The sequence below is a fragment of the Lepeophtheirus salmonis genome, chromosome 2 (genome assembly GCF_016086655.4).
Source record: "Lepeophtheirus salmonis chromosome 2, UVic_Lsal_1.4, whole genome shotgun sequence".
Taxonomy (NCBI): Eukaryota; Metazoa; Arthropoda; class Copepoda; order Siphonostomatoida; family Caligidae; genus Lepeophtheirus; species Lepeophtheirus salmonis.
Genome location: NC_052132.2, coordinates 4,829,659 through 4,845,453, shown reverse-complemented (window position 1 = coordinate 4,845,453; position 15,795 = coordinate 4,829,659). Strand labels below are relative to the sequence as shown.

The following is a 15,795-nucleotide window of genomic DNA, read 5'->3' as shown; positions in this document are numbered from 1 at the left end:
TTTGGCATATTGAAAGTTATATGTAGAGTAGGGTGGGCTGTTTTGAGGTGGTAAACCCACTTTTTCGGAAATTGATTCATGGCTAGCGATAAAAAGTTGATAAGTTCTGTTGAAAAACAGTATGCTAAATTTCAGGTGTGAAAAATAATTATTTTAGCTGCTGACACTCCATTGAAATTACCTATATTCTAACTTTGCTAAAATGCTGACTTTGATTATATCAACAAATATTTAACACAAAAAGATTAGTAACATTTTTATGGGTTATTGATAATTATATCCATAAGTAGATTTTTATAGAATAGTATTTGATTGAGTAACAAATAGAATCGAAAATAATAAACTTTTTAAACTTAATATAGTAATACCAGAATTTATTTTAATGAGCAGCTTTTGAACAACAGTTAGATCAATTATTACCTTAAAAACATAATAATTCAATCACAGAAGCAACGAGCTTTTCCAGTATTTGGTGTAAAATCCCAAATTTTTGCTTTATATTTATTGATAAGTCCAATATTTTCAATTAAAGACATAAATAGCCATGCAGGCCCTTTATCGAATACATTTTTTTCTTCTGGGATTATCCTCTAAAGAGTATTTTTTGGGTGGTAAAAAAATCTTTGTCGCTAATGACAGAAAATGTATAATCTGGATTTGGTTTATCAATTAGTTGGAATATTTGAAATGCTTGGAATTTTAATTGTCCAACTTTTATTTCCCTAATTAACTTTTCTTGTAGGGCAACTGTTGCTTTTTTGTCTAGAACACCAATAAACATTTCTCTTTTATTTCTTTGATCAAACAGGAAGTTGTGTTCCATTACAGGAATTTTCTTAGTTAATGGACATTTACATGATGAAAAATTTATACATTTATAAGATGAAATATCAAATCAAGAATGTGAATCACCTATAAACGAATCAATATATTCTTGGTAACCTCGTAACTACTTGGTAAAGAAGTTTATCAAATTTCTATATTTTACATGATATATCTCACTTACCACTCTTTTTGCTCAGAGAGTAGGAATTGAAGCTGTTTGGCAGATATATCCTACTTTGATAGCTTATATTTTACTTGTAATTTTTCACAATATGCTCGTTTTTAGTTAAGGATTTAGATTCCACCTTATACTATAAAACGCACTAAATCGTATCTTGGCAGTTGAGTTTCGCCAAAGTCACAATTACTTTCAAAAAGAAGAAATTTGTATTTTTCACGAGTTGTTGAAGCCACTCAATATTTATACAAATCTTAAATAAATTATCCCTTGATAGCCAGTTTTTTAAAAGTGACTTATTTTTAAAATGCTAATTATTTTATTGCATCATTTATTCGGAAGGTATAATGTATCGATCACCTTGTCAATTAATAGTATGGTATCGCTCAATGTTTTAATCTTAATCTCTTTTTAACAAAGGATACTAGCCAGTTTTATAAGTTTATTATTAAAATTTGTTGAACATGCAATGGAATTTTAATGTAAACTAGGTTTTAGAATCTTTTGTAGTAGCACAAATACCCAGTTGTGTGGTCGTGTTATTTACTTTATATTTGTACAATTTTATTCTATGTATGCATGGAAGCAGTAATAAATATTTAACTAACTAATAATGCGATGGAATTAAAATAATATAAAATTATTTATATATTATTTTGTACTTTCTTCTCCCACCTTAAATATATATTCACGTGTACGTGTCTTACTTTGGGAATACTTGGAGAAGTAGATGAATAGACAATGATTCTATATCAAATATCTTTAAAAACACGAAAAAGTAAAGTCAGAATAGTCTGATTTTCACTATACCATTTTTTTCTTCATTTATTGTTGGTGATATAAAGAATATGTAAAACTAATTTCAATTGTCGATATTTCAGTAATTATTCGATGGGGTTACGTGGAGAGGATGTAGGTGAAATTTACAAAAAATATATTTATATACTACATAAACAAGTTTGCCTTGGGTAGGGAATATGTGGTTGAAAACAAATTTCGAAGGGGGTAAGTCTATTAAAATTTTTGAGAACTACTGGTTAATACTTTTGAAATTCTTCTAAATAAGATACCAAGGAATGATTTAATAATTTATTCACTATTAAACTTGAATTTGTCGAACTACTATACAATGTCAGCTAAAAAAAGAGGTATAATAAAATAATATGAGACATTGATATTTCAATCCATTTCGGGAGCTAAATGCATTTTCCCAGGGATCAGAAATTTGGCATGTATGCTTATTTGTATGCATAACATTGAAATATAACTGGCCATGTTCGATTTCGAACTTTTTGGTTTCCCCAAGCTCAACTTTTCAAAAAGTACAAGTAGAAAGACAATGTGATTTTATTTATTAACTTAATTTTATATAAGCAATTAAATCTCAAAGTGACCACACTTGGCCTCTGCCATAGCCACGACCCTATGCCTGAAGGGCTAGTAGGTTTTCTTCACGTATTCATCCCTCTTCTTCTCCAGTCTTTAGGACATTCACATGGAAGTTTATACAAGCCTTCCTCTCGATGGCACCTTATATCCTTTAGTTAAGAGAATTACAGTCTGGTGAGGATGTATGCCACATTGGCCACTACCACACATTTTCCAAGATGTCTTCGCACCACTTTTGAGTTGTTTTTTTTTGGCTTCTCAAGGCTCTACTTGTTGTCCTTCAGCTTTTGTAATCTTGGAAATGAGACCTTCGGAGCAGGGGACGATACAGGAGATCTCATCATGACTCATTCCCGTCTCAAGGAACACTAACACACGATTTCTTTTAGCCTACGTCTCATTTTTCCTTTGTCTAACGAAGAAATTTGTTTAACAAGAACTGTTTCTCTTTATTGCTCTACAAGTTGACATTCTTGAAAAAAAATCGGTAAATTATTTAGTAAGTTAATTAAACCTTTTCAAACTTTATTCACACGATTCGCCAGTACAATGATACATAGTAAGTATTTACATGGTTTCAACCGTTGAAAGTGTGCATACTTTGTGTAAGTGAATGTGCCACGTGGTCCAAAAAATGAATAAAAACCAGTAGTAAATGTTAATGTTATAATTCGCAAATTATGAAATAGTTACTAGATTCACTTCCATTCTAAAACCAATAGAAGAAGGAAAGGCAAAAAAATATATATTTATGAAGGAAGACATTGACTTAATCATTGTATATTGGATTTACTTAAATGTCGTTGTCAGAACATTTGTCTATTTTGGTGCAGAGACAATTATGCACAAATGCAATTCGTTTCCATTTAAGGAAATATAATATATTGATGCTGTGCAGACCGAGGAGAGTTGCAACACTTAGCCCTTATAATAGTCATATAATTTGTCTTATTTATAAGAAAAATCTGTTGTACATATTGTAAATATTTTAAGAAAAGTATGAAAATCAGTTTCATTCATATTTATCGTATAATTTTTCCCTGCAAATCGTGGACGAATTTTCCCAATATGTACCGTAATTAACATATTAAACATTCAAAGATTTTTCCTTAATTTTAATTGAATTCATCTCATGTATTCAATTAAAAGTGCAAATTCATGTTACTTAAAGTGTAATTTATGTTAACTTCACGGCCCCTAGTGGACAAATAAGTGTTATCTTAAAATTTGACATAAGTTGGTTTTTAATGTCACGAGTTTATAGCTATGATAAAGAGTTAAGCGACATAGAATGACAAGATCAGACAGGGCTCGTACATCCAGAAGACTCATTACATAAACATCAAAACTTTTAGAATACAAATTATTTTTAAAGAGGAAAATCTAATATTTTCTCACCCAAAAAGTAGAAAAATATGATTTTATGAGCCATAGAGTACTTTAGCTCGTTGCTAAACATAATCACATTTCATTTTTTTTTTTTTTTTAAAGTACTTCCCGCTCTTTTTTTTCTTTTCCAATATGAGTTGAACTAAACACTTGTAAGATTTTATTCATTTTATACAGTGCATCTGTATGTTAGAAGCCCTATGTTTATTATACTTTATTGGTGTATGAATCAGGGAACACCTTATACAGTGCACCCAGTGACTTTTTTTCAAAAAATTCCTAAATTATTTTTTACTCGCTAGATGGCTCTTAAGTTGAATAAAGGTTACTTATGAAATACTTTTTCACATCAATTAGCTAGTGTTTTTGTTGTAAAAGAACAGATATTTCGCTCAATTCAGTCAAATCGTATCAATTTACTAAATACTTAAATTGTAGCTCATGGTCACAATGAAATTTTATAATTCCTTAATGGAACATTCTTATAAATGGAAGGAAGGAAGGATATTTGTTATTATAAATATTCAGGAGTTATTCTATTAATTGTTTGTAGTTTAAAATAATTAGAGTTATATAATGTTATTGAATTTGATTATCACTGTGATAAAGTCTCCCATTAAGATGTGAATCTATTATGATAACGTATATATATTATGAATTATTATCCGTTGATATATGACAAAAATATTAGAAGATTTTGCTATTTTGGAGGAGTTCCTTTAAATTTTGATAATTAATATATTGCGTTTATGACTATTTAATGTATCTATTAGTAATTTGAATTTATATTACAACATTATATATTTGCATGGATCGCAAGCTTCTTGTGTGAGAGCGCATTTAAGGTCAATTTTCCCTGAAAAATTATTTATATATAGCCTGTAAGGCGATCTTCGTGTACAACCACTTATCAAATTCTATGGGAGCGAAAATCCAGAAGATATATTGCAATATTATGGGAGCGAGTTGATCACTTCAAGGGGAAACGGAGGTCAAAATTCACTTATCTAAGGAGATACGAAGGAATTGGGCCCCTATAATATAAATGATATTTTGAACTGCATATTGTTCATCCTGCATTGCGATGCTGAAACGGTGCCTTCAGGCTTTCTGATTTCATCTCCGTAGGTATACAATTGTAATCTTCAAAGATGGTATTGACGAGTTTGCGAATAATTTGAGCAAAAGTTATACCTTCAGGCATATAAATGTGTAATTTTATCTCCTTATGAGACCATTCTTCTTGCTCGAACCTCCAATGCTAAATCCAGACGTTTAAGCATCAGTATTAATCTCAAAATATAGATATAATTCATGGAGGATAAAGAACACGAGTCTCATAAATTTGACCATCATTTTAAGTAACTCAGATTATTTTGATACATTGATTATTTATAAGGGGCATGAAAGTCCCCTTTATTAAGATCAAATTGTAAAGTACTCATTGCCCACAACATAACTAAACATTCTATTGTCTGGCGCGGTAGCCAAGATACATGAGTTTAAGCTAGCTTGCTTGTGAGCAGAGACCCGTAACAACACATCATCATGATAGATGCTGTCACTTATATGAAGTTTTGATTTAATGAAATTAACAACTGGCCTCCTGATTTTTTTTTAATAATAGTAATATAATTAACTAAATATGTAACTTTTTAAAGACTAGAATATGATATAATTTATTGATGAACAAAAAACACGTGTTACCGTGTTCAGTATAAATAAATGAATGAATTTATAGGAAAAGCGACATCTAGCGAAAAAATATGAAAAATACTGACAATACTATTATTTCAGGCTAACGGTCGCATTTTGGTGAAAAGCTTTAGTGTAAACATGTTTTTCTATTATCCTTGATAACGTCTATATTCATAATTCCTTAATAAATATTTACGTACTACTTTTTAAGATTTAAAAATATGTGGAATTTTTGAAGTTGACCACAAGATGCACATATGTATAAATTGACTAATAAGGTAAAAAAATCAGGTTTTATGAAATATAAGCTTTTTGCAATGCCGTTAGGGTGAATTGAGATTTGAAAAGAAAAATTTTCATTCCTTGAGTGTGGCATTGCTCAAGGAATAGGATTCGGTCAAATCAAGGATCCAAATACTAATTTCCAAAACAAGGCATTTCATATTAATGTCGACAAAATGAGATTTGCAGCAGTTAAAAAATGGTATATCAGTCAGAAAATAGGAAAAACACTCAAGCCTCTCCCCCAAAAAAATCCTAGCACCCCCCCCCCCCAAACTAAGTCCTTTATTAAATGTAGCGTAAATATACCCTTATAGCTCTTTAAGCTCTTTAATTAATGATGCATTCATATTAGACCATTCTAAAGTATTTTCTAAAATAGTAATATAAGTTATTAATCTTAAATAATTGAACCTCTTTTTGCACACTGCCCGGGGACTTTTTTAATATATATATTAATAAAGAATTCGGTTTTTTATTTTATCTAGATCCAGAATTGATTCCTTTATTAGAAAAAATCAACCTTTTATAAGTAAAATTATGAAGTTGTGACTCAAAAATCTATTTTTTCAAGGAGATGTAGTCGTGGGTTTGTAACAAATAATGGTTCAATTTCGTTAAATTCGTATGATGCTTAATTACGTTTACAGGCCATTATCAACTCACAAGGTGTTTCAGCTAATTCAACTCTGATATTTATTTTAACCCTTTAGTAGATTATACGCAATAAATCTGGTTTTCACTTTCTACTTTTTTTGTGGCAGACGCGATTTCTCGTATTAAAAAATATATATATATATACATATCATGTTAAAGAAAGGTCCTTTCAGTAAGTTAAGACTGGGATTATAATACTCTAAAAGATAACCAGTTGGTATAGTTTGATTTGAAAATAATGAGTCCATGACAAGTCAAGTTGAGAAATTAAATTAGGCTGGGACTACAAAGCAGAATAAAGTTAATGAACTTAAGGGATTCAAAAATGATATTGATGACTTTAACAGGCTTAAATTAAAGAGATTCATGAATTGTTTTAAAGGTGTAGCCTTTTCAAAAGATCGAGCCATTCACTAATCCAATAATGTTATCCTTCCCTCTCAGAAATTATCAGGAATCTGGGGAACCACATTTTTTTGTATTTTCTCAGGTATAGTTATTTTACAAAAAAAATGTTATTTTTAAATTTGTTTCCTCGAGAAATTGGCGATGATTTGAAAAATAGATGAATGCGTTAAGGAGTTAATCTGTCAAATTTAGTTTATATTTAAGCTTTTTATCAATTGTTTATTATCTAATAATGTATCTATTAATTGTTGAAGTCCCTCACTTTTTTTTCTTAAGAAATGGTGGGAATTGACAAGTTGTTGTGTTTAAAAAAAAATGTTATTGCAAGAATCTTCTAATTGTCATTATTCTTCTATGATTTGAAAAGTACTCAAACAGTCAAGCTTGTGCCCGGTTGAGGTTCGCCGGTTATATTGGTCCCGGTCTACGTTATTTCATCTCAACAGTCTCAGTTTAGCTTTATCAGTATTTGTTCCGGTCGTAGGTCTCGGATCTTTTTTATAGAAGCTCAGTTTGGTAACAGGTTCTTAAAACAAAGTATGTTGCTAGAAAATTCGATCCCAGGAAACTATATTAGCTACAAACAAGAGGCATCTACCTTATACACAGAGTGCGTAGTGCGCCCAAGTTCCAGCAGGGACCCCAAAAATTAAGGTTGCTTAACACAATGGCTTTCATAGTGTGGACAGTGCGAGGAGGCCAGGGAAGGGGTGCAGGAAGATGGGGAATTGAGATTGCTTTCAGCCTACACATACATAGTACACATGTTTCGTATAAAGGGAGCCTCAGGTAAAAAGTATTAGTGTGGGGAGCCTTGCCATAGTAAAGTTTTTTAAACCCTGGCTAAAGAAATATTATAGTTATCCTGACAAGCTTAGAAGTGGACCTGGGTCCATGATCTACCCAACACCTTCTCTTTTGTCTGTTACTTTTTGGATGAAAAGTTCTAGAGGTTCAAGAATCGAAACAGCTTGAACCACTAGACCGATAAGGGCAACCTCGAAAACAGTTTTTGCTAACACATAACATATTAGCTTGTAAACATGCACTTATATGGGACAGTATATTACGTTCTTATTGAAGAAATATTTTACCCTTATATCAGAGCTGGGCAAACTGTGCGTAGCCCAAGAAATAATGTTCATAATTATTTAAACTGGATAAAATCCCACTAATATTGGTTATAATTAGTACAAATCAAGGAAACATTTGTATTAGTTCGTTCTGATAAAATTTAAAGTCCTAATAAAGATGAAATTCCTACTATGTATAGTGAGGAAATTGTAAAATATACTGACGGTGCAGAAGGAATAAATAGTTTGTAATATGATAAACAAGAAATATTTAAAATACCCAAGTATCCCTTCAGCTTCAATCAATTGTCCATTGTGAAGAAATACTTGTACAAATATTGTATGTGGGGGAGGGGGGAGGGCCTTAGTTTTTTGGAATTAAATTTTTTATGATTTTTTTTTTCAAAATCCACAGCTATTCACGGAAAATTACATTTTTTGGGAAAAATTTAAATATTACATTTTTTGCTCAGCTGGACAATTTGACAGAATGAAGAAATTTTTATACTTGTGTTCAGCTAACAATTTTTTCATCCTGAAAAGAAAAAAATTCTGAATTTGAGGAAGGGACAGATCTCTGCTCACTTGCTCCTAGTTATGTAAAATATACTATAAATATTTTTTAGGCATCTGATGGAGATTGTGACAAATTAATTTTGTTTACTCTGTTTTCATTGAATGATTTGGTTAGAGGTTTTTATTAGCCAAAAGAGTCTGCTCAACTATTGTCTTAAAGATTACAAAAGGTTCGAATGCTGACACGCAGCACAAGAGTCTCATTTTATCGTAAAAGGGAAGCAAAACTCTTTAAGCATTTCTATTCAGATGACCAGCTTTGCTATTTTATTAATGTTAAATGGGATGGCAGCATTTAATTCAAGGGATTTGAGCCTTTTGAAATAAGTATAGATCTGTATCAATAGATCATTCGGTAAAACTTAAAGAAGAATACGAGAGAAGCTGTACATCAAAGATCAGTCAAGAATAAAAAAATCAAATAACTACTATATTGGTAACCCAGGGGAACAATTAAAGGGTCAAAAGGTTTCAGAAATATTAAAGATATTATATATAACTTTATAGGAAAGTATTATAAAGATGATAAAGCCTGTGGTCCAGATTGAGTCTCGGGTAAAGTTTATTCGAATTTTAGCGACGAAATCGTTCCATATCTTTAAAAAATTGGACGTCTATGGAAAAGTTTGGACGACTACCCAAATCAAAAATAAAAGGAAGAATTGCATTGATTCCGAAAAAAGGAGATCGGGCAAACTATAGCCATTGGAGAGGAATTACTGTCCTCAATGAATCATATAGAATTCTTTCTGGAGTATTGGCTAAACAGATGCAACCAGCTCTCAACAAAAAAACTGGGATTGAAAAAAAATTGATTTTTAAAGAATAGGAAAATTTCCGATGTTTTACGCAATATTCAAGATGCAATTGACACAGTGTAAAGTAGGAAGAAGTTTGGAGTAATAATAGCAATAGACTTCTGCAAAGCTTTCGACTCTATTTCGCAAAGACAAATTCTTAGATCTGTAAAAAAGTTTCTTCCCCAACGTTTTTTTACCCCCGAATGTGCCTTGCTATATAACGGCACTTCAGCGATCTCATTGGATAGACTAGAAAGGCAGTCAATCATCTTAGAAAAGAGCTGTCGTCATGGATGCCCCTCGCCTCCTCTTCTTTTCATAGCTACATTTGAAGAACTCGTTTTAGGTGTTACAAAGAGGTACAGAGGCTTTGGGATTAGCTTTGAGGAATCTCAGCATATTATTGATTTGAATGCAGATGATGTAACTTTAACCGTAGAGGCGAATTCTGAGTTACAGCTAATTGCCAGAATAAAAGTCTTACTTAATTATTTTAGGAAGTTTCAAGAAAAAACAGGATTGGCTGTGAATAAAAATAAGACCTCTAATTTACCTTTGGGCTCTGGGAAGCCTGAAGATAATCTTAAAGTCGGAAGTTGTAAACTTAGAAGAATGGTGGAAATTTTGGGTATCAAATGGAATAGCAGATAACTGGACCGAAATTCGGACCTCCGTCAACAAAAAAATTTCTTCTTAGAAAAGATTCAACCTTCAAAAAAGAGTTGACTTTTATAACAATTTGGTAATACCCTTAATTTTATATAAGGCTACAGCAAGTACGCAACTAGCTGAAAAGCTATTTTAGAACTCCATCAAAGAATGAATTGTAGGTTCGGGAAGTCTCTTATTTATATCATGATGTCATTTGTATATTTTTATCACTGATCAATAAGGGAATAAATATGTTAATTTTAAAATATTAAGGCCAACCCCCATTAAATAGACAAAGACAATGTGTCCCCTTTTTTTTAGATATCAAAATATTGCCACCCTAATATTGTACATTATATTATATTATAAAAATATCTTCAGGCGTTCACCACAATTTATACAAGTTCATTCATGTATTTTTTTTTTTTTGAAAGAGGTTCTTGAAAAACTAAATATATTATTTTCGTAAAATGGTCAATCTATAATAATAAAATAACTTATTACCTACATAAATAAAATATAGAAAATAATACGATTACATTAAATGTTAAATAAATATGTTTTTGGGGTGTTTCAAACATTTAGGCGCGAAAACATAAAGGAGTGCCGGAAAGCGAATAAAATGTGTATGCATTTGTTTATTAGTAATGAAGATAAAATGACATGATTTATCACCATTTGCCATCAACAAGGAAATTGTAGCATAATTGAAAATGATAATGTTTAGAATTATACAATAAAAAGACTTTCATCTTTTCTATAACCTAATTTTTCAACTACTGACGTGAGTGTCCATGTTATAACATTAAATGATCTACGTCACAAGTATTCTCCTCAGAGCGTGCCTGCCTATCAGTGACGTCAACGTGAAGATACTGTTTTAATTGGATGAGAAGGAGAGTGACGTCATATAAATTGTTTGGAACAAGAGTCATGTTGTTTTTATGGGACATTTTGATTTGGAGTCGGATAGGGAGGGAGCTGTCCGGACGTGTGTTGGGAAGGAAAGAAAGAGCAGATACCCATCCTAGATTATAGATGTTGAAATGAGCTCCGGTGATCCGGAGACTTTCTTAAAGGCGGAAGATTGGCCCCCAAAGGATAAACAGTGGCTTAAAAACATGTTTTTGTCTCAACTGGAGACAATCCGTGCCTCAAGCATCCGCATCAAAGATCGGAATCAGAAGCTCCTTGATCTGCAAAAGGAAAATGAGGATCTCTTACGACAGCGCCTCTGTTCCATGGAGAATAGGCGTAAAGGCAGCAAAGAGCCTTGCCTCAACTCCTTCCTGGACCTGGAGAACCCGACTTCGAAACAGACGACTTCTTCTCCGGTGGCAAAGACTACTTCGCCGCCGCCCACCGCATACCTTAGGACCAACGAGCCCTACTACACGAGTCGTGGGGAGGAATTTGTTCGTATGGACAGGATCGAACTACAAAAAATCACAGAGAATTGTCAGTTGCCGGATTGGCGAGTTATCCCCGAAAGTGTTTCCAAAGGACCCTCTTCCAAGGAGAGGATTGAGAATCTCGAAGACAACACCATACTCAAAAGACATTACAAGTTTGAGGTGGATGAAATTAAGCGAAAGAAGTGGGATCTTCAAAGACTTCGTGCACTCAGACAAACTGAAAGACTCAAAGCACGCAATGTAGCAAAAGAAGATGTGATTCATTCTGTTGAACCCAATGTTGACTCTCTTACTCATATTTGTGTAGCTGATTACCTCCCCATAAGTGTTTTTGGAGCACCCTTACCTCTATTACCAAAAATGCCATTTTCCCTTAAGTGGACGTGATATATACCTACTATTTATAATTTATTGTATTGTATTTATTTCATTTGAACCTGAGTTTTAATACATTTCTCTTTCTATAAATGAACACAAGCCAAGATGAGTTTTAGCGTAATAATCACGAAACATAAACTTGTTGACTGAAATAGAGCCTTAATTAATAATGATTGCCTACATTTGCTCATATATTCAACACATCTCAAGTTTTTCTATTTTTTCCCCTATTTTTTTTTTTTTTTGATCAGAATGCTCCTTAATTTTTATTATCTTATAAACATACACATAATGTCAGTGACATATAAAATGATTGTATTAAAGTTATGACTTAAATTTTTAAATTTAAACTGTTACCCTGAAATTTTCTCTCTTTTATTTTTCTTTCAGACATAATAATGCCCCCTACCGATGATAACAATGGTGTTGGAATTATATATCCTCCACCTGAAGTTCGTAACATTGTGGATAAAACTGCTTCTTTTGTCGCAAGGAATGGACCCGAGTTTGAACAAAAAATCAAGCAAAATGAAATAAATAACCCAAAGTTTAACTTTCTTAATTCCGGGGATCCTTACAATGCATATTATCAATATAAAGTAAATGATATTCGAAGCAGTGAAGAAGAAGCTAAAAAATCTACTACAACAGAAAATCAGACATCTGCTCCAACAACGGTTAAAAGTGCACCTCCAGCCCCTGATGCTGCAGTGAAACAACGACAACAGGATATTCTTAACCAAGCTATTAAAAGTAAAGAAGTCGTTGAATATGTTCCTAAAGAAGCGCCTAATGAATACGAATTTATTGCTGATCCTCCATCTATCTCTGCATTTGACTTGGACGTTGTTAAATTAACTGCTCAATTTGTTGCCAGAAATGGAAGACAGTTCTTAACAAATTTGATGAATCGAGAGCAAAGAAATTATCAATTCGATTTCTTACGTCCTCAACACTCTTTATTTCAATATTTCACCAAACTCTTGGAACAATACACCAAAGTTCTTATTCCTCCAAAGGATTTAATTCGTAAATTGAGAGAGGAGGCTTGTAGTGAAAAAAAAGTAAGAGAACAAATAAGGGATCGTGTTGCATGGATCAGACATGTTGAGGCAAAAAAAAGACGTGAAGAAGAGGAGGCTGAGCGTGAAAGAGTTTCATATGCCCAGGTGGATTGGCACAATTTTGTCGTAGTTGAAACTGTTGATTATCAGTCTTGGGAGTCTGGAAACTTTCCTCCTCCGACAAATATAACTGAGGTTGGAGCTCGAGTATTGATGCAACGTCGAGTGGAATCAGGTAAATCGAGTGCCACTGTTGGAGAGGATAAATCAAGTAGAGAAGGAGCTAATACCCAGGTTCAAGATATGGAAGAAGATTCTTCATCAGATGATGAGGAGGAAGATGGCATTATGAGTGCTGCTCCAGCTGGAATTGGTAAACCTATGATTCAAGTTGATGCGGCACCGGCAGTTCGTCAACCTCCACCATCTCTTCCAACACCTGGAAACGTGGAAGTGCGAAAATATGATCCTAAACAAGCCCAAGCAGCCAAGAAAAAGAGCGATGCCGATGATTATCTTGTTTCTCCTATTACTGGTGAAAGAATTCATGCTTCAAAAGTTCAGGAGCACATGAGAATTGGTTTGTTAGATCCCAGATGGGTTGAAGAAAGAGACAAGCAATTATCTGCAAAGGCCTCTGAGGAACAAGTTTTTGCACCCGGTCAATCTATTGAGAATAGCTTAAAACATTTGGCAGAACGAAGAACAGATATTTTTGGTGTTGGAGAAGAGGCTTCCCAAGAGACTGCTATTGGTAAGAAAATTGGCGAAGAAGAAGACAAACGCCCTGGAGATGAAAAAGTAACATGGGATGGTCATTCATCTTCTGCAGAAGCAGCTTCTAGAGCCGCTAGAGCAAACTTTACCATTAATGAACAGATTGAGCAAATACACAGAAACAAGGGTCTTATTCCAGATGTTAAGAAAGATAGTAAAACTGTTCAACTGCCTCCAGGTACTACAACTATATCCTCAAAACCTGTACCACCTCCATCTGCGTCGATGTCTCAGCCTAATGTTCCATCCATTATGCCTCCATCTTATAATATTCCCCCACATGGAATTGTTCCGGCTCCAGTACAGCCTCCCCAAATGGTTGGTATGATGGCCTCTTCTGTAATGGTGGCTCCACAACCATTTTATATGCCTCCACAAGCTCCTACAGGCCAACAAACATTATTTAGCCATCCTATGCCAATGGGAAGAGAACCTCCTCTACCCCCGGATGTGATGGATTCCGAGGAACCTCTGGCTAAAAAGGCTAAAGAAGATAACTTCATACCGGAAGTAGATTGGATAGCAAGATTTAAAGGCCCAATTACTTTTAGGATCAATATTCCTAATATGCCTGATAAACCGGAATGGCAGTTGTCGGGGCAAAAATTATCTGTTACACATTCTCTATCTGATACGGTGGCTGTATTGAAGGCTCAACTATCTGAAAGGATTGGAATGCCTACAGGAAAACAAAAATTACAAATGGGTAATACTTTCTTCAAGGATTCAAATACACTTGGCTTTTATAACTTGTCCCCAGCCTCAATTATCAATCTCCAAGTAAAGGAAAGAGGAGGTCGCAAGAAGTAAATGTCTCAACACAACATGATCTTGATGCATTGTAAATAATTTACTTTAAAATAGTAACAATAATAACATAATTAATTATTAAATTCGTAGTTGTTAGCTTTTTTAATATTTTTTTTAACAATTTATAAGATTTATAAATTAACAAATAACGTTTCTCTATATAACGAAAAATAGTAGAATTCAATCTATGTAAAGATATAATGGTATAAAAATTAGAATGGTGTCACAAATCATGACTCATGAGTCAAACAAACTAATAACACAATATGAACATGTAAATGAAAGTATACTTCTTATACTAAAAAAAAATGGATTGAAAATTGTACTGATATTTAAAACGACTATGTTGATATGGCTAAACGGCCTTAGCTTCATTCTTTTCATGCCCAATGGCCTCTTTTTTTATGTTGAAAATTGATTTCAATCTATTATATAAATTTAATTTTCTAATACAAACGACCCCATCATAGTCATCCGTAATTATAGTATCATTATCAATAAAAATGTTGGGAATACCAGCAGAATGTTCTCTAAGGATAAAAAGGGCTGAGCTATGATGAATTTCGAACTCCTCTGATAATAAACAATCACTCAAGCTCCAAAATACCAATATCCCGTGTAAACATCCAGCAATGATGATCCCATCCTTGATCACAGCGTTGAGTACTTTAAATTCGTGAACTAACCTCTTGAGGCGAGTACGATTCTCCAGATCACAGATATCAAGTTTTTCGTTGTCTCGACAAACGAGTGTTAAGGGGTAGGATAGATGAATGTCCCAAACAATGTTGGTCGCTTTAATTTCCTCTATAGCTCTAATGGGTATCATATCCATATCCCATAGTTGCACTGTAGTTGAATTATATACATGACCCGATATGAGATATTTTCCATCCGTTGTCAAAGAATAAATGGACCCGAGAGATTTTGTTTCAGCCTCTCCCCACAAAACAAAGTCAGAGCTTCCATTATAACAGAGTTTGAATGCCAAAAGTGAGCCACAAAGTGAACTCGTATACACAATGTCTTTCACATAACATAATCCGCTTACTTCTCTCATACGCGGATGCGTGATTCTTGTATGCATGTTCCACTCTCTTGGATTTTTTTTACGCCATACAATCACTGTTGAGTCCCAAGATCCACTCACCATAAATTGATCATTCATCACAATATGCCATACGTGATCCGAATGTCCTGACAAATTCATGAGATGTTTCAATGTTAATCTATCATAGACTGCAATTTTCTTATCTAAAAGCCCACACACAATATAATTTGAATCACAAGCCATGGCATTGATACCTTTAGGACATCGAACAATTTGTAGTTTAGGCCCTTCAACAAGGCACTGAGTTATGTCTCTCTCTATTGTCAGTCCAACAGAGTCTGAAGTAATGAGACAAGTTGAAGTAAGGCATGCAT

The 15,795-nt window shown here is 33.3% G+C and overlaps 1 protein-coding gene across 1 annotated transcript; it reads left to right on the top strand.

Annotated features, from left to right (window-relative positions):
• The first annotated feature begins 12,117 nt into the window (after positions 1-12,117).
• Positions 12,118-14,453, top strand: Sf3a1 (splicing factor 3a subunit 1). The gene has a single exon (XM_040727997.1). It carries the CDS (start codon positions 12,118-12,120, stop codon positions 14,368-14,370), a length of 2,253 nt encoding a protein of 750 aa, XP_040583931.1. The 3' UTR covers positions 14,371-14,453.
• Positions 14,454-15,795: the final 1,342 nt, after the last annotated feature.